The sequence below is a fragment of the Vitis vinifera genome, chromosome 11 (genome assembly GCF_030704535.1).
Source record: "Vitis vinifera cultivar Pinot Noir 40024 chromosome 11, ASM3070453v1".
NCBI classification, from domain to species: domain Eukaryota; kingdom Viridiplantae; phylum Streptophyta; class Magnoliopsida; order Vitales; family Vitaceae; genus Vitis; species Vitis vinifera.
The window spans coordinates 4945402-4964440 of NC_081815.1; the positions used below are offsets into that span (position 1 = coordinate 4945402).

At 38.9% G+C, this 19039-nt stretch overlaps 3 protein-coding genes across 3 annotated transcripts; 2 read left to right on the forward strand and 1 right to left on the reverse strand.

The window, feature by feature from the left end:
* The first annotated feature begins 352 nt into the window (after positions 1–352).
* Positions 353–7600, forward strand: LOC100257780 (thylakoid lumenal 16.5 kDa protein, chloroplastic). Its single transcript, XM_002285281.5, has 4 exons — positions 353–798; positions 6697–6836; positions 6949–7021; positions 7253–7600. The coding sequence occupies exons 1-4, from the start codon at positions 417–419 to the stop codon at positions 7360–7362; spliced, it is 705 nt and encodes a 234-aa protein (XP_002285317.1). The 5' UTR covers positions 353–416; the 3' UTR covers positions 7363–7600.
* Positions 7601–7980: 380 nt separating this feature from the next.
* On the reverse strand, positions 7981–15457 carry LOC100259445 (methyl-CpG-binding domain-containing protein 11). Its single transcript, XM_002285287.4, has 3 exons — positions 15242–15457; positions 15003–15081; positions 7981–9199 (listed from the first exon to the last, which is right to left on the reverse strand). The coding sequence occupies exons 2-3, from the start codon at positions 15072–15074 to the stop codon at positions 8336–8338; spliced, it is 936 nt and encodes a 311-aa protein (XP_002285323.1). The 5' UTR covers positions 15075–15081; positions 15242–15457; the 3' UTR covers positions 7981–8335.
* A 2463-nt stretch (positions 15458–17920) lies between these two features.
* LOC109123369 (uncharacterized mitochondrial protein AtMg00860-like) lies at positions 17921–18346 on the forward strand. Its single transcript, XM_019222913.1, has one exon. The coding sequence runs from the start codon at positions 17921–17923 to the stop codon at positions 18344–18346; it is 426 nt and encodes a 141-aa protein (XP_019078458.1).
* Positions 18347–19039: the final 693 nt, after the last annotated feature.

Below are 19039 nucleotides of genomic sequence, written 5' to 3' on the forward strand. Positions count from 1 at the left end.
AATTTGTTTTACCAACAAACATTAAATTAATTTTAATGTTAATGAATATTAAGTCAACAAATTCATCAAAATTCAAAACCAATCATTAAATATCTAATTTTTTTGTTTTTCCAATAAATACTTTAATTTTGAATTGAAAATTTTGGAAACTACTTTATTTTAATTTTTTTACTTTAAAATAAAATAAAATTATGGAGGTCCAATTTGGGGCAGGAGCTAAAGCTGCTAAACCAGGAAAATAAAGCTAACTCCTTTGACTGACTATAGTACCCTCAAGCATTTGAACAATGACTGGATGAGATAACAGAATCCAGCAACCTTATCCTATACGAAGTTCCAAACTGCCCCAATGCCTCTTATTCTTCCCACCAAAAATAACCAGAAAAAGGAACAGAGAAAAAAAAAAGGGGCAGAAAATGGCAACAACCTTTCTGTCCACTGCAAATACCTTCCTCCCTTCTTCTTCGTCTTCTTCTTCATCATCATCATCTTCTTCTTCTTCTTCATTAGCAGCAACACACATTTATCCTCATAGACACAATGTGAAGAGACAACTGACTCTGTCCAAGGCAGTCAGTGAGCCAAGGCCTTCTTCCCCCATTATCACCAAACGAAGTCTCTCCATCACCCTCCTCACCAGCCTTGTCTTCTCCTTAGCTGGTAAAGGCTATTATTCCGATGCCAATGCTGCAATACTAGAGGCTGATGATGATGAAGAGCTTTTGGAAAAGGTGAAGAAGGATCGAAAAAAGCGTATTGAAAAACAAGGAGTCATCAGCTCATCCAACAAAGAAACAGGTTGGTTGCCTTCTGTTTGTTTCTTTTATTGTGTTTTTTTTTAGTGAAAATTCAATCAGCCCAGCTGACCCAATTGTTAAAAGATGTGCCTGTTGGCAATGGATTTTGTTTGTGCCTAACCAAAGCATGGGATTCTCACTTGTAGTGATGAATTGTTTCAAATTGGAGATTGAGGGTAATGTGGCTTTTGCATTCAGGCAATGAAGAATGCTTTCTGATGGCTACCCACCTCAACTTTCAAGTTTTTTAGTTGAAGGATTCAAAGAAAATACTCGAAATGCTGTGTGACTTTAAATGAATGGCTTTCTTCAATACAAAATTTCCCCATTCAACTAGAGGCAAAAGGCATTTGGTGCTTGCTTTCTTGTAGAATCACTTTAATATACTGAGAAACGTTATCAAGGGCTTGCAAAAATTTTGATTCATCATAGAGTTAAATGAGTAGTAATTATGCCCTGCAATTGAATTCCAGATGCACTCTATACTTGAGCTTCAAAGGTTACAGAGGACCAGTTCCCATTTTAATTAGTGCTTGTTACCTCCATCTATTGGATATATTCAACTAATAGTAGTGTTCCCTACAGGCAATTCAATTATTATAAGGCAATGAAGTTGAGAACTGTAGTTACCTATCCCCTCTGAGATGTAGTTTCTAATTTGAAGGTATGACTGGATAAACTATAGGAAGCTGCAATCGACAATTGCCAATAGAAGGTTTTTGAATGGTGCTTTTTTGACCCAATTCTGACCTGAAATTATTACATTATGATAAGGCATTAGATATCATTTTCTATTCAATATATGCTCGCTGGATTGAAGTCTTACCATTGGATGATAAATTTAATCTGGCCTTCAGCTACTGAAAGCCTAAGAAGCAAGTGTTTTGTTTTGCATTTCAATTAGTGTATTTCTTACAACTTCGAAGAAATTGAGAATCATTCAATCGTATATTCAATCGTGTATTTTTTTGCATAATCGGGTCCCTATTTAACGTATACACAGAAAGCAAAATATGGAAAAAATAAAAATCAAACCAAACATTTAGCCTAAATATCTTCTACCACAATATCCTACAAATCACCCCCAAAATCATACGGGATTTCCACACTCCCCCTCAAGTTGGATCATAAATATTAATCATGTTCAACTTGCAAATAAAATCTTTAAAGCTAGATTTCTGTAACCCTTTGGTGAATATATCTGCCAATTGTTCCCTTGTAGGGATATAAGTCATGCAAATAGTCATCTTCTCAATTTTCTCCTTTATAAAGTGTCTATTCACTTCTATATATTTGGTCATGTCGTGCTGAATAGGATTATGAGAAATACTAATGGGCGCTTTGTTGTCGCAATAGAGTTTGATGAGGAGCTCTATTGTAATGTGTAGTTCTTCCAACAATTTCTGCAACCATAGTCCTTCACACATACCTTGTGCAATTGCTCTGAATTCAGCCTTAACATCGCTTCTGGGTACTACACTCTGCTTTTTACTTCTCCATGTTACTAGATTTCCCCAAACATAGGTACAGTAGTTAGTAGTAGACCTTTTGTCTTCTGCTGATCCCGTCCAATCTGCATCCATATAGATCTCTACCTTCTTACTGTCACCCTTCTTAAAGAATAGTTCTCTCCCTGGAGAACCCTTTAGATATCTAAGGATCTTATACATTGCTTCTAGGTGACTTTCCTTTGGTGAATGCATGTACTGGCTAACCACGCTTACGGTGAAAGCAATGTCTGGTCTAGTGTGAGAAAAGTAGATCAGTCTACCTACTAGTCGCCGATATCTCTCTCTATCCACGGGTTTTCCGTCGCTTTCTGTCCTTTTTCTTGCCTTGATAGGGGTATCACTCAGCTTGCAACCAGACATGCCAGTCTCAGTCAGCAAGTCAAGTACATACTTTCTCTGGGAGATACTAATCCCCTTCCTTGATCTGGCAACCTCCATTCCTAGGAAATACCGCATTTAGCCTAGATCTTTTACCTTAAACTCTGTGGCTAAGACCTTCTTCAACCTCTCCACTTATCTTGTGTTATCTCCAATGAGAATGATGACATCGACATACACGATTAGGATGATCATCCTTCCATCATTGGACTGTTTGAAGAACATAGTATGATCTGACTGTCACTGTTGGTATCCTTGGTTCTTAATCACCTTTGCAAATCTATCAAACCATGCTCTCGGAGATTGCTTGAGACCATACAGAGATTTCTTCAATTTGCATACCCTGGTTTCTTCTTCTTCCTTACAAAACCATGGTGGTAGCGTCATAAACACTTCTTCTTCCAGCTCACCATTCAGAAAGGCATTCTTGATATCAAACTGATGGAGTGGCCAGTCTAGGTTTGCTGCCAAGGATAAGATAACTCATATAGTGTTCAACTTTGCCACTGGTGCAAATGTCTTGGTATAGTCGACGTCATAGGTCTGAGTGAACTCCTTTGCAACCAGGCGAGCTTTGTATCGTTCTACTGTGCCATCCACTTTATATTTCACTGTGAATACCCATTTATAGCCCACTGGTTTCTTCCCTCTTGGCAAAGTCATCACTTCCCAAGTCCTATTTTTTTCCAATGCCCTTATTTCTTCCATCACTACCTCTCTCCATTATGGAATCTCCAAGACTTCTTGAATGTTTTTGGGAATCTGGATTCTATCAAGGTTAGTTGTAAAACCATGACACTTTGCAGAAAGAGCATTATAAGACACAAATTTCGAGATAGGATGGAGAGTACATGAACGAGGTTGTTTCCTAAGAGCAATGGGTAAGTCATCTGTTACCTGATCAGGATTGGAGCCAAACTCTTGAGGGGTTGGAACTATCACTGATTCTGACTCTTTTAGGGCTTCGAAGGTGAGTGTCTCATTGGACTTCGATTTTGGCCTCCTTGAGTAGACGAGTGTTTCCTTATTTGTCTGTATTTTCGTATCTCCCCCTGAGTTCAAGTGTCCTTCTGTATTAGGCGAAGAGGGAGATATAAGGCATGGAGTGGATTCAAACACAACAATATTGAGGTAGTCTAAGGATAAGAGGGGTCTAGCTTCACTCATAGACTCCCCCTGAAGTGAGTAGTAAGGAGTATGCTCAAAGAATGTGACATCTAGGCTAACATATAACTTCTGTGAAATTGGGTCATAGCATTTGTAGCACTTTTGTGTGCAAGAGTAGCCAAGAAAAACATATTTAAGCGCTCTAGGATCCAATTTGTTTCGCTTAGGTGTGTGAGCGTGGACAAACATAGTGGACCCAAAGACACGAAGTGGAAGATGTGCACCGAGTCTAGAATGGGGAAAAAACTCTTGGAATTTTTGGAGAGGTGTGACAAAAGATAGGACCCGACTAGGCATTCAGTTAATAAGGTATGTGGCTGTCAAAATGGAGTCACCCCAAAATTGTGAGGGCATGTGAGAGGTAAACGACAAGGCATAAACAATTTCAAGAATATGTCTATTTTTCCGTTCTGCAATCCTATTTTGCTGAGGTGTGTCAGCGCAAGAACTTTGATGTATAATACCATTTTCTTGTAAATAAGTGCTCAAGGAGTGATTGAAATACTCAGTATCATTATCAGTACGAAGAATTTGAATTTTGGTGTGAAACTGAGTTTGTATCATAGAGTGAAAGTTCATGAAGACTGATCGAACCTTAGTTTTATTTATCAACAAATATACCCAACACAAGCGAGTGTGATCATCAATAAAAGTAATAAACCATTTTTTATGGGTCCTATTAAGGGTACGTGAGGGTCCCCAAAGATCACTATGAATTAGAGTAAATGGTATGGATGGTTTATACTTAGATTTAGGAAAAAATGCACGATGGTGTTTGGCAAGTTCACACACTTCACACTGAAAATCCTATAAAGCTTTATTTGAACATAGTGAAAGAAATAAATGTTGCAAGTACTGAAAGCTAGGATAACTCATCCTTTTGTGCCATAACAAAAGTTCACTTTCCCTAGGATTAGATGCAAAATTACAAACACTAGGAGGACACTGTCCATGCACATTAGCTTCGTCGAAGTAATATAGCCCCTCACGTTCCTTAGCACTGCCAATCATCTTCCTCGATGATAGGTCCTAAAAAACACAATGAGAGGATAGGAATTTAGCTGAGCAATTAGACTATTTGGTTAACTAGCTAATAGACAGCAAATTGCAAGATAAATTAGGAACATGTAGGATAGGGTTGAGAGTAATAGACTTAGAAATACAAATACCCCCTTTACCGGCTACCGGGGATAAAGTACCATTTGCAATTTTTTACTTTCAAATTACCGGCACAAGGATAGTATGTAGAAAATAAATGATGAGCATCGGTCATATGATCAGATGCACCAGAGTCAATAATCCAGGAAGTAATATGAGACATGGTGCTAAGTGCTGTCAGAAAGGTACCTTTGTGGGCTAAAAAACCAAAGGACAGAGTTGTAGAAGATTGACTAGAGGCTTGGACATTAGAAAAAAACTCATATAATTTTGCAAGCTGGTCGGAATTAAACCCACACTAGAAGCTGACTGATGATTTTCCGTGGGTGTTTTATCTTCTTGGGTTTCAGTGGAGGCTTGATGACTATGGGCTTTATTGGTCTGTCTGGGCTTCCAATCCATAGGCTTGCCATGTTAAGTTCAACAAGTGTCTTTAGTGTGGCCCGGTTTTTTACAATGCTCACAATAAGTCCTCTTACACTGTCTTGGGCTAGATCCAGCGTGAGGCCCACAGGTTACAAGTGTTGAAGCCTCAGGCCCAGAAGTGAGATGTTCCTGCAACATCACTTTCCTTCTGCTCTCCTCACATCTCACCTCAAAGAAGACCTCTTGGATGGAGGGTAGCGGCCGGCAACTGAGAACCTTGCTCCTAACGACGTCAAGCTCGCGGTTCAACCCCACTAGAAACTCGAAGACTCTCTCGTTCTCCATCTTCTTCTTGAATCACACGTTGTCACCCGTGCACTCTCATTCCTCTTCGCAGCTGAGATTGAGATCTTGCCACAAACCCAACATCTCGGTGTAGTATTCCGTGACTTCCCAATCTCCTTGCTTCATCTACTAGAGCTGCGTCTTGAATTTGAAGATTTGGGAAGCATTTTCAGCATTGGAGTATGTTTTCTGTATTGCATCCTACACATCCTTTGCCATTGGGAGGAACATATACGTTTTGTCAATGGCTGGCTTCGTGGAGTTGATCAAACATGAGATGATGAAGGAGTTTTCGGACCACCATTTTTGGGATACTGCTGCATCGATCGGAGGTGGTCGCCAAGTCTCGCTGGTAAGAAGCCCTAGCTTTCCCTTTCCGTCAATCACAAGCTTGATTGCTTGTGCCCACTCTTTGTAATTCTTATTGTTCAATTTTTTAATGGTAAGATGGAATGGGCAGTTGTCGAATGCATCGACTGAGCCCATGGAGGAGTTTATCTCTGACTCTCTTTTCTGAGTTGCCAATTGACTGGACTCATGGCTGTCTCCTTTTTGGGGAGTCATGGATTGATTAGGGTTTTAGAGCAATCCGTGCTCTAATACCATGAAGAAACTGAGAATCATTCAATTGTGTATTTTTTACAGAATTGGGTCCCTATTTAACATATATACAAAGAGCAAAATATGGAAAAAATAAAAATCAAACCAAACATTTAACCTAAATATCTTCTACCACAATATCCTACAAATCACCCCCAAAATCATACGGGATTTCCACAAACTTCAATCAACATAATCTGATCTCTTTATATGTTTGGTTTTGTTTCCCAAATGAGACAAATTAAATATGGTTCAATGAGTAAATAGGGCCTGGTTATTTTGGATTTCTGTGGGGTGTAACCAGATTCAAATGAAAAACGATTATGCTCTTTGGATGTATTCTAACTGAACCCCAATGAATTATGCTACTCCAGGATATCTGCAAGAGCTAGTGTACAAGCTGAGCAAAGTAGGTCAGGCCATAGATAACAATGATCTGTCGGCAGCAAGTTCATTTCTTGGTTCAAACACGGATGCAGATTGGGTGCAAAAGGCTAATATAGCCTTCACCAAGGTCCCCTTTGTTTTATTTAATATCATTACATACATTTGGTCTCTTTAGTTGTGTAGACTATGGATTATCCTCTGTATATTTGTGATTGTCTTTGTGTATCCTTTCTCAACAGCTGAGCTCTAGCCCTGAGGAGAAAAGTGAAGTGGATGCATTCAATTCATCTCTGGCTTCATTGATTTCATCAGGTGGGGTGCTTCTGCATTGATATTTACTGGATGAAATCAGTCTTGGTTGAATCTTTAGTGTGTTGCAATAATCTTCCTGGTGAGGCCAAACACTAGATTCAGAACATCAACACCATAGGTTCAGAGTTACACCCAAAATGGTAGAATCTGTCGACTGGAGATCTTAGGCCTAATGAAATATTAACTGTGATTTATGTTCTGGCCCTAACTTGTAGTTCTCTAATTTTGCAGTCGTAAGAAATGATATGGAATCCTCCAAAATAGCTTTTGTGTCATCAGCCACAGCATTTGAGAAATGGACAACCTTGACAGGACTAGTCGGACGGCTTAAAGGGCTTTGAAGGACAAGGGATTCTGATTTTTCTTTTTCTTTTTCTTCTCCTTCGGCTTTTGTTGTATGGGGAAATCTGGGAAGCTCCTTTTGCTTCTCCATTCTCGAGTTATTTTATTTCTGCCACTAACCTTCTCTTTAGTTTCAACTAGTTGGTATGACTCAAGATCAAGAGACACACCACCATTTTCCTCAATTTGTTGGAGCTTCAGTTAACGAGTAATAAAATCCCAGGAAACATTACAGTATTTAATGGGATACGTCTTCAATGTGTAGATCTCATACTCCCTGCCCGGCTATTGATTATTACCTAATACAGTAATCTTTTGAAATTGCATATCAAATAGACAGAAGCCTGTCAGATGCAGGAAGTCTATTTGGTTCAGGCAGGGGGATCACTCAGAAAGAGAGAGTTCCCCTGATTCTAAGACAAGGCATAGAGATGAAAATCCTTCAAAATCCGCCGCAATTGGAAGTCTGAGCTATTTTGGGCTGGGATGGTGATACACCATCCTATCAGAAACCGTATTAAGCAGTAGGAAAATGAGGCACTCATAATCCTAGATACTGCACAATTCCTCACAAAACTATATCTTGAAGACCCAACATCAAAACAACACCCTGAGAGTACAGACAATTCCTAACCTCCAGGTGCAACTGGGGTTTCATATAATCAGAAGCTGGATACATATTGTTACAAAGATCTCTGCAAGGTACAAGTATCCTATACCATACTGTCTTCCGAACGAGCATCAGATACTATAATGTTACAAAGATCTCTGAAAGCTACAAGTTGCTCCAATGCAAGAAAAGCTACTAGATTAAAGACCTAATCTATAGATTATACAGACAGATGTCTTCACCAACAATTAAATTTCTATCACTAAAAACATATAAACTACAGTCATCCAGGGGTACCCATAAATCTAAAATGGTCATAAAGAGGTGAAAGAGAGCCAATGTAAAATTAATATATAAATAACTCAAGGCTTGGCCTGGCTGCCATTCTCGATTCCTTCTTCCACTTTCTTGCTTATCTCACTATCCTTCAAACTATGTTGTTCCACATTGTTGCCATTTGCTGATTCTTTCTCCTTAATCTCTCCTTCAGATTCAAGTGCACTTCTATTTTCTTTCTCTTTTTCCACTCCTTCCACCTCAGGTTTCTTCTCATCAGCTATGACTGCATCCGGTTTGTCGTGCTCACCAGGTCCATCATCTTTATCAGCCTTTACTAGTGCTTCATCCACATTTTCTTGAACTTCTGTACCCTCTGTGCTTTCTTTTTCATTTTGAGCTACTTCAGAATCACCACCCTTCTCACCAGGCTCTTTTTCTGCATTCTTTTTGCCTTCTTCAGCATCATCAGGTATTTTAACATCTTGCTCAACTTGAGTTCCTTCAGGAGGAGCTTCTTCTGTTTTAGTATTGACATCTTCTGCTTTATCTTTAGTCTCAATGAGATTTTCATTCACAACATCTTTCTGAATTTCTGCCTCCGCATTATCCTCAGTTTTTTTAGCTTCTTGCATGTGAACTTCTTTTGTCTCAGTTTCATCAGGAATGGTTTCTGTTTCCTTGTTATCCTTCTTTGAAGCTGATGATTTTCTGCTTCGCTTCTTGGCAGGCTCAAGTTCTCTTGGTGGAGTTGCCTTTGCTTTCTCACTAATCCTTGCTGATCTCCTTGGGGTCTCACCAGTGCCCCAATCAAACTCTTGTATTGCTGGGCCACCAGGGTGTGATTTCAGGTATTGTTCCAACTGCCTTTTACTATTGATTTCCTCTCCAGTTGGGGAAGTGAATATAATCTCATTTTTCTTGGGGGTTAAACCTCTCTTAGGCATGAACTGCATATGGAACAGGGGGATCAAGTCAGGCAACACAATCAAATGGCTAACAGAACTGAAGGGCATTAGAAAAACATGCAACCTACAAAATGTAAATTGGAAAAATGCTAGAGTGCCAAGAGAGGATCTAAAATATCAGAGATTAATTAACCAGATCAATTTCAAAGATTATATAAAAGTGACAAATAGGCAATTATGCTTATTTAAACATCCTTGCTATAACTATCCAAGTTTGACACTCAAAACTGGAAGGATAAACAAACCCACCTGGTGGATTGCTGAGCTACAAGTCCTATGACGTAGGAGCGGGATTCTCTAAAAAGTCAAGGTCACAGGTGCCCAGAGGGCCCACTTGGTGACACCCATATGCCTCTCTTTGCAGTACAAAAAAGCAGGGAAATACAAGTAAAAGATTCACAACAGTATCAAGTTGAGCATCCTTTTCTCTGTTGGTTAGCCTTACCTATTATATTGAGTGAAGCACCCTAAAGCCAGCAATATACCTCTCTTTGCAGTAGGAAAAAGCAAGGAAATACAAGTAAAAGATTCACAGCAGCATCAAGTCGAGCATCCTTTTCTCTGTCGATTAGCCTTACCAATAATATTGAGTGAAGCACACTAAAGCCAATTCATACAATTTCAAAATTTGAATTCCCAGATATTGAAATTACTGTTTTCATATAAAGTATAATGGGTATCCTAGAGACAATAGTGAGAAATATGGCCTTATAACATAAGTGGCAGGTCTAATTTGCCCTTTTGTTTAGATTGTGATGAACTTGATCAACAAAGACAATTTAATCTATGCCTTACACAGGTCAATTTAACAGCATGTTTGCTACTTTCTATCCCTCTGTCAGTAATTCTGAAACTGAATTCACAGTCACGATAGCAACATAACAAAATAAAAAGGAACATGAATACAGTTTTTCACCCCTCTTTTGACAGGCTCATGAAATACAAATGTCTAGAGGCTATCTCTTTTTATCAGAATCTCTTTTACCATCCATAATTTTCTCCATGATAAAATGCCAAAGAAGCAAATAGATTTTGATGCTGCTGTAAGTATAAAAGCATGGACCTTAAATGAAATACCTTTTTTTTTTTATATATAGGTAAATTTTTTGTCCCCATTGGAACTTGAACCTAGAACCTCCCACAAACCCTCCCCCATCCCTTTACCACTTGAGTCAAGCCTCAAGGGCACCTTAAATGAAATACTTCTTCCACCTGGTGTCTCCAGGTGACAATTCAAATAATTTCCTCCTGTAAGAAGCCAAAAAGCATCTGACTTTGATAATTTACTACCAGGAACATAACTGTGCAGGTGAAAAAAATACAACTTAATTTCACTGCACACTTGACACACGGAATAGGTATAAAATACAAACTCAATTATAATTACCACACCCATCAAATATAATTTTCTTGATCTCTCCACTTATGTTATATATATATATAAGTATAAGCAAAGAAATTTTATCAAAAGCACATAAAAGGGGGGCAACCCAGCTCAATAGGAAATATATAGAAGGTGCCAATAGGCAATAGGAAAAAATACAAAACAAGACCCTCCATCCAAATCCTATATGATTAACAAAATCCAACAAGCCATACAAAATTCTACTCTTCTGGTTTTACCATATGATCTAGAACAATCAAAATGGGGATGTTGTCCAAACCTTCTTTCACTTTTTGCTAACAGAAATTCCATGCCAACCCAATAAAACCACTTCCATCCTCCTGGGAATCACCCAAGAAAGGATGAAAAAAAAAACAAAGAAAAGAAAAAGCAAATACCATAAATCGTTGGGATTGGGTTAGGTTATACATTGGGGATGGTTCATCATTGTTAGATTTTGTGGACTGGTTAGGCTCTTCGTAGGGGGCAGTTGTTGGCTTTTGTGTGCTCCAGCCTTCTTTCTTTTTGTTTGCATTGTATATGTCGTGTATACTTTTAATTTTTAATACAATCCGCATTGACCTATCAATATATATATATCATAAATCCCTAGCTTAAACACGATGGATTACCAAATCATTAGTTGGCTCCTTGTCACATTTACACAGGCAACACCAATAAGTTAAATACCAAACTTTTAGCAGTTGACCCACAGGCAAAATCTTTCCCACAGAGTTCCCCAAGCAAACAAACCCACTTTTGTAGGGGTCTAGAGAATAAATAGATTTGATAAAGAACTTGACATCGTTAGGGCACCTCCACCTGCCTATCTTCCCTCTCCAAGCACCACTACACTGAATTTACTTAAGGAACACTTCCACACTTTCCAATTCCCAATCATGAAACTGTCTTGGAAAGAGAGATTTCCACTACCCACAGCCTCCAGGCCCGAAACGTAAACAATCCAAGCATATTTAGCAACAACAATGGACAACAAAGAAGGGAAGGGAACAAAAACACTTTCACCTGTATTTTTAAAAAAAAATCAGAAAGGCTTTCACCAGTCTTATCCACTATGTTTTGAAATATAAAAAGAATTAGAAAAAAAAGAAAGAAAAAAAAAAGAAGACTTCCCAAATCCCTATAATGAAACTATCTCAGAAACCAAGAACTCCACTACCCATGGCCTGCAACCTCCTTGAAACATCAGTAACCCAAGCATACTTAGCAACAAGAATGGACAACAAAGAAGGAAGGGGAAATCAGAAGGAAGGGAAAGGGCAATCAGAAGAGACTTTCATCTGTCTAATCAACTATGCTTTGAACTATTAAAAGACTTTAAAAAAAAGATGACTTTCAAATTCCCAATCATGAAACTGTCTTGGAAAGCAAGAGTTACACTGTCCACACAGCCTCTAACATCCTCAAAACATCAGCAACCCAGAGATGAAGAAGAACTTTCCAATTCCCAATCATGAAATTGCTTTGAAAACAAGAATTCCACTGCCCACAATCTCGACAAAACATCAGCAACCCAAACACACTTAAAGGAAGAAGAAGACTTCCCAATTCCCAATCATGGAACTACAAGAACTCCACTGCCCATAGCCTCCAACCTCCTTGGAAAATAAGCAACCAACGCATACTTAGCAACAACAATGGACTACAAAGAAGGAGAAGATTGTCTAGGCAAGCAAGAATTCCACAATCCACAGCCTCCAACCTCAAAACATTAGCAACCCAATAATACTTAGCAACAACAAAGGACAAAGCAAGAATTCCACTACCCACAGCATCCGACCTCCTCAAAACATCAGCAACCCAAGCACACTTAGCAACAACAATGGACAACAGAAAGGAAGAGAGCAATAAGGAGAGACTTCACCCTGTTTTATCAAGCTATGCTTTGAACCTGAAAAGCAAAAATTCCATTGCCCATAGCCTCCAACCTCCTCAAAACATCAGCAACCCAAGCATGCTTAGCAACAACAATGGACAACAAAAAAGGGAGACTTTCACTTGTCACCTGTCACCTGTCTTATCAACTATGCTTTGAACAATAAAAGGAATTTGAAGATAAAAAATAAATAAAAAGAAAAAAAAAAAGATATTGAAGACTTAGCAACAACAACTATGCTTTGAACTCTAAAGAGAATTTGAAGAATTTGAAGAAGAAGAAGAAGAGTTCCACACTGCCAGTGCTTGAGAAGAAAGCAAGAATTCCACTGCTACTGCCCACAGCCTCCCAGCATACTTTCACCCATCTTATCAACTGTTAGAAGAAGAAGAAGCAATCCAAGCATACTTAGCAACAATGGACAACCCCACTGCCCACAGCCTCCAACCTCCTCAAAACATCAGCAACCCAAGCATACTTAGGAACAACAATGGACAACCCAAGCATGCTTTCACCCTTCTTATCAACCATGCTTTGAACTATAAATAAGAAGAACTGCCCACAGCCTCCAACCTCCTCAAAACATCAGCAACCCAAGCATACTTAGCAACAACAATGGACAACCAAAACATACTTTCATCTATAATTTGTAATAAACTCTAAAAGAATTGAAATATGCTTTGAACTATAAAAAAAATTGTAAGAAGAAGAAGAATGAGCTTAGCTTATATGTGTTAAACTACCAATTTGATACAAAAGCTTATGTTGTTGGGTAATAGTGGGCCAACGATGTATACCATGCCAATTTGTGCTACAGCCCTAACACCCCACCTCACAAGCAACCATCTTTTTGAGCTTGCTTATAGGCTTGGTAAATAAGGGGGAATAAACACATGGTGATACTACCACAACTCATAACCTTCTGACAATCAAAGCTCTGACATCATGTTAACCCACCAATTTGGCCCAAATGCTTAGATTGTTTAAGTAATGGTGGGCCAACCAAACTTGAGTCTATGAACTTCAGGGTGTCGTTTGGATTAGATATTGCGAAACCAAAGGCTCCTTTTAAGTCAAATAAGAACTTTATATATCTTTAGGTCATTTTATCAGATTATCTTCCAGAAGCTGCAAATTGACAGCGCAGCCTTCAGGCAACTTGACCTTGCTGCCATGTGAAAATCCTGCCAAACTTCTTGTCTTTTCCATTATTTCTCTCTACTTTTCTTGCTCTTTCTGTTATCTTTATTAAATTTATTCCACAGTGATAGGTTTTAAGAGGGGGCAGACCCACTTCAGAATTTAAACTTAATGCGTTTGCCATGGATATAATAAATATCTAAGGTCAGATGAAAATCATTTTTTTGGATGCTAATATCCCATTTGAAAGCTGGAGGCATGTGTATGAGATGTAGTGCACTTAGTAAGGGCCTAAATACTCAAACTCCAACTTTTCACTTAGAAATGCTGCCATAGTGTTTTTGCACCTCTGAAGGATATTTTACTCTTAAATGGAACACTATGAATTCTATTGAGAATCTTGTACTTTTAAGATAATTCTCAAACCTAATTAAAGCCAAAGGCTCTTCCACTTCCATGCATCAAGTCGAATTTAAAAGCTAAATAGTTGAAAATTTTGCTCCTAATCTTCCAAGAAAATGTAAATTCCCTCCTCATTTGGTGACCCATGGAAAGTAACTCTTAACCAGTACATGATGCATCAATGTTTGTCTTTGTGTCAGTGTCCTAACAAAAGGTGCTAGCTACAACCTCATCATTCTCAAACAAAACTTTCTACATTGATCTTCATGTTCATGTTTGGAATACATTTTTTTAACCAATGAGATAACCATTTGCAAAAGAAGTTGCAGCCAATGGGCACCAATCAAGCAATACCAGCAAAAACAAGTGGAAAATAAAAATATTACAACATGAAGAATTACACAAATTCCGCCATTTTCCATTTAAAACCCAAACTATACACACATAGACACCCTCGCTTAAATCAAATCAATCAAGCAGAAAAAACCTAGATAAACCAAATGTGTTTAGTTCATCGGGGTGGGTATAGGGGCAGGAGCAGTCTGACTGACCAATTAAAGAACTTAATCACGCAAATTCAAAATAGAACACAAGCAGGAAAGGGGGGAGATAGGTGTTTTAAGCGAACGACCATTAACAGGACTTTCCACGAAACCCTAAAAAACAAACCCAAAACAAATTCCGAGAAAATCCACAGAATTAACATAAATTCAAAATCACGAATCACAGTTACTCCTAATTCAACACAATTACAAGAGACACCGACAAACCCTAGCTGAAAACCCACCACTATCGAAGCAAACTTTAACGTAAAATCGCATAAAATTACAAAAAACAAACTCACATCAAATTTTCACACAGATACAAAATTAAACCACACCCACAAAGTAATTTTCAAAAAAATAAAAGCACAAACGAAACAAAGAAACCCTAAAAAGCACACGGGGGAAGACGAGAGAAACCTTTTTCTTCCATCCAGGAGGAGCCGGCAGTTCCAAAGAAACCACTTCATCTTTCTCCACTGAGCTTGCCATTTTCTATCTGCCCCCCAATTCAAACAACAATTCCAAGACTCAATAATTCACATACCCGAAAAAAAGAAAGAAAGAAAAAAAGATAGAGCAATAATAATAACTATCAATAAATGATATAGGGGGAGACCGAGAAGAAAAACCAAGGTAGAAAGAAAGAAAAAGCTCACTCCTTTCTCTCTCTGCGGGTTTCTCTGCTGTAATATTGTTTCGAGGAAGAAGAAGAAGAGGCACAAGAAATATGACAAGGAAAAACAACACGAAAATGGTCTGACACGTTTGCTGAATCACAGATTTGTTCGGTGTTTCCTTTCTATCTTGGTTACATTTGTTAGGCCACGGTCCAATAGGATGAGGACTCGTGTCACTATCCTTTCCTCCCCCGTGTGATACTAGGAACCATGGAAGAGTCCCATTTGGTCATTTTTTTTAGAAGACGCTCCACTAGAATGAGGACATGCGTCACCATCCTTCCCGTTCCCTTCCAAGACTTCAACCTTGGAAGGATCCATTTTTAGGGAGAAAATAATCGGATGGATATGGTTAATTCTGTTGAATGTAAGTTATTTTAAAATCAATTTTGTTTTAAAAAATAATTTAAACCAATTTGGAATTAGGTTTAAATTTTGTAACTCAAAATATAATAAATATATTTAAAAATTAATTTCACAAATTATTTTAATAAAGTCTATAATAATAATAATAATAATAATAATTTAAAAAAATTGAACAATCACAAATGTCAAGATGAAAGTCTTAGAATATTAGAAAAATTAGTTAAGAAATGAAAACAATCATTCACCTAACGTCCTACCAAATTGGGAAAGGGCTGAAGATTTTTGCATATTCCATATAGATCCCCAGGATCTAGGGAAACATAGTTTGCTAGTAACTTAGTACTGACTGTCCATTGTGCAAGATTCTCATGGTATTATTAGCCAGTTACTGTCAAGTGTCAACCAGGTCCATGCAGTGTATGAAAATTTGAAATGCTAGGCAAGGCCGTATGAACAAAAGGGGGAGGAAAAAATCATTAAATGGAACCTGTGATTAAATTGACTTGTAATTTGAGATTGTGTAGGAATGTGATTAAATTGTATGCATACTTCGGTTAGCAGTCTATTTTGGGTATTTAATCTGTGGGTCATGTCACTTGGAAGGAATGGGGACCAATGACCAATTTGATGCATCCAACCACCAAATTCGCTTGGGTTCATCCCACATTGGTGGTCATGGGATCATATTTTTGGCCTAGCCAGTAAAGGCAATGTTGGGTGAATAATGGTCATTGGTCCCACGGAAGGAGTCAAGATGTTCACATATGTATCTCTAGGTGGCACTCCAGTTTAGTGTTGATGTATGTGTATTTGTATCTTGGCACTTTAATTTGTTTATAATGAAGTATTAGTGAGTGTTTGGTAAATTAAGTTAATAGTGATTTAATAACTTAATTTAAACAATTAAGTAAATTAAATAACGTAAAAGAGCAGGTTAGCTCCATCCAACCTAGCTTGCCCGGTAGGGGCACGCGCCCAATAGATGAGATAATTGCCTTCCCTCTAGTAGACCCCAATTGGGTGTTATAGCCCCATGAAGATGCCCTGATCCTGATATTGGGAATCAACGATTTCGATGTAAGGTAGATTTTGATTGATTCGAGCAGTTCAATCGACCTGTTATAGATGTTCGCGTACAAATAGATGGGGTTCCCATCGTTTGCCCTAGATAACCCTGGACAGATACTATCAGGATTCAATGGAGCCTCAACCACTTCTCTGGGAGATGTCGTGTTACTCGTCTAGGTCGGACCAGTTATCTAGAATGTGCAATTCTCAGTGGTGGAAGACTTGTCCCCTTTCAACGTCATCATGGGACGCACCTGGCTACATGGCATGAAGGTCATCCCCTTTACGTATCACCAAATGGTAAGTTATCTAACCGAGAACGGACAGATCAACATTTTTGTTAGCCAGCTGGCTGCACGATAATGTTATCAGATAGTACACGAATCCAGATCCTCCAACGGTAATAAACCGCTCATGGAACAAACAAACATGGAGCAACAATAGCAATTACAGAGCCCAACGGAAAGGGATCCGTCGGCAGCCAAGCCATTGTTACCTTTATGTCTCTCTCATAACAATGAATGCGTTACTCATGTCAACTCCTTGCTAGCACCTGAAAAATAGGAAATACTCGAAGCAGTGCTTCGGCAAAATGAGGAGGTCTTCACGTGGACTCATTCTGATATGCCCAGAATCCACTCTTTAGTAGCCTCACATCGGCTCAATATTATACCTTCTTCACGACCTATCTGATAGAGGGTTAGATGTTTCCATCCAGAGAGGCAAAAGATCATCCAAGCCAAAGTGGACAAGCTACTAGCAGTCGGGTTCATCAGGGAAGTAGAATATCCTAATTGGTTGGCGAATATTGTCGTGGTCCCAAAGAAGGGAGGGAAGTGGCGAGTATACATTGATTACACTAACCTAAATGACATCTGCCCAAAAGATAGCTTCCCTTTGCACCGAATAGATCAGATAGTAGACGCCACTGCCGGGCACGGGATGCTCTCTTTCATAGACGTTTTTTCTGGATACCATCAGATTCCTATGTTCCAACTGGACGAGGAGAAAATCGCCTTCGTGACACCACATGGTTGTATTGCTACAGAGTCATGTCGTTTGGGCTCAAGAACGCTGGAGCCACCTACTAAAGGCTAATGACAAAGATTTTCAAACCACTAATCGGCCACACAATGGAAGTATACATCGATGACATTGTAGTAAAAAAGCAAAACCAGAAGTGAACATGCCCAACATTTAAAAGAAACTTTTTACTTGATGAAAATGTACAATAAGAAGCTTAACCTGACCAAATGTGCCTTTGGAGTCAACGCAGGCAAATTCCTGGGATTCATGGTGACAGAGAGGGGAATAGAAGTTAGTCCAGACCAAATCAAAGTTGTCATGGAGACACTCGCCCCAAATTCTAAGAAGGAACTGCAATGTCTCACTGGCAGCCTAACTGCACTAGGATGCTTCATAGCTCGCTTCACAAACAAGCTAAGGCCCTTATTCCTCACACTAAAAGGAACTAACGCGACCAAATGGACAAACAACTGTGAGCAAGCATTCGAGGAGATTAAACGCTATCTCACACAACCACCCATCCTGAGTAGTCCTCGACCCAATGAGCAGATGTACATGTATCTAGTAATATCTGACTATGTTGTCAGTGTTGTGCTCTTTCGCCACGTGAAAGACAAGGAATAGAAGCCCATATACTACGTGAGCAAAGCAATGCTTGAGACGGAAACCCGATACTCTAAGATGGAACAAACAACTTTAGCTTTGAGAAGTGTTGCACAAAAGCTCCGCCCTTACTTTCAAGCCCATCAGGTGACTGTACTCACAAACCAACCACTCAGAAGCATTTTGCATAAACCATACTTGTCTAGGAGGATGCTGAAATGGGCCATAGAACTAAGTGAGCATGTGATCAAATACCAACCCAGACTGGCAATGAAGGGACAAGTCATGGCGAACTTTATAACTGAGATCCCTTAGAAATCATCCTAGCTTGCAGATTCTCTTAAAAATGGATGGTGGATAGTTCACGTTGATAGAGCATCCCGATTCTCTAGAGCCGGAATAGGCCTTCTCTTACAATCCCCAACTAGAGAACAGTTGGAATAGGCTATCAAGCTTGGGTTCCCTACCTCCAATAACGAAGTAGAGTATGAGGCAATCCTGGTCGAGTTGAATCTTGCTCTTACTTTATCGGCATCTATGTTAAAAATATGTAGCGATTTCCAGCTAGTCATTGGACAAATTTTAAGAAAGTAAGAAGTCAAGGATGAACGCATGGTCCAATACCTTTCAAATGTACAAGCTAATTTAGATAAACTAAGAAAATGGGTCGTCAAGAGAATCCTCCGCACAAAAAACATATAGGCTGACGTCCTA

Bases quoted from the DNA above. Each gene is read 5' to 3' on its own strand.
- LOC100257780 (XM_002285281.5), top strand. From the start codon at position 417: ATGGCAACAACCTTTCTGTCCACTGCAAATACCTTCCTCCCTTCTTCT. The intron at 6,837-6,948 runs GTCCCCTTTGTT...CTTTCTCAACAG, and splicing joins CTAATATAGCCTTCACCAAG to CTGAGCTCTAGCCCTGAGGA. The intron at 7,022-7,252 runs GTGGGGTGCTTC...CTAATTTTGCAG, and splicing joins GGCTTCATTGATTTCATCAG to TCGTAAGAAATGATATGGAA.
- LOC109123369 (XM_019222913.1), top strand. From the start codon at position 17,921: ATGTACAATAAGAAGCTTAACCTGACCAAATGTGCCTTTGGAGTCAAC.
- LOC100259445 (XM_002285287.4), bottom strand. From the start codon at position 15,074: ATGGCAAGCTCAGTGGAGAAAGATGAAGTGGTTTCTTTGGAACTGCCG. The intron at 9,200-15,002 runs GTTTCTCTCGTC...TTCCATATGCAG, and splicing joins CTCCTGGATGGAAGAAAAAG to TTCATGCCTAAGAGAGGTTT.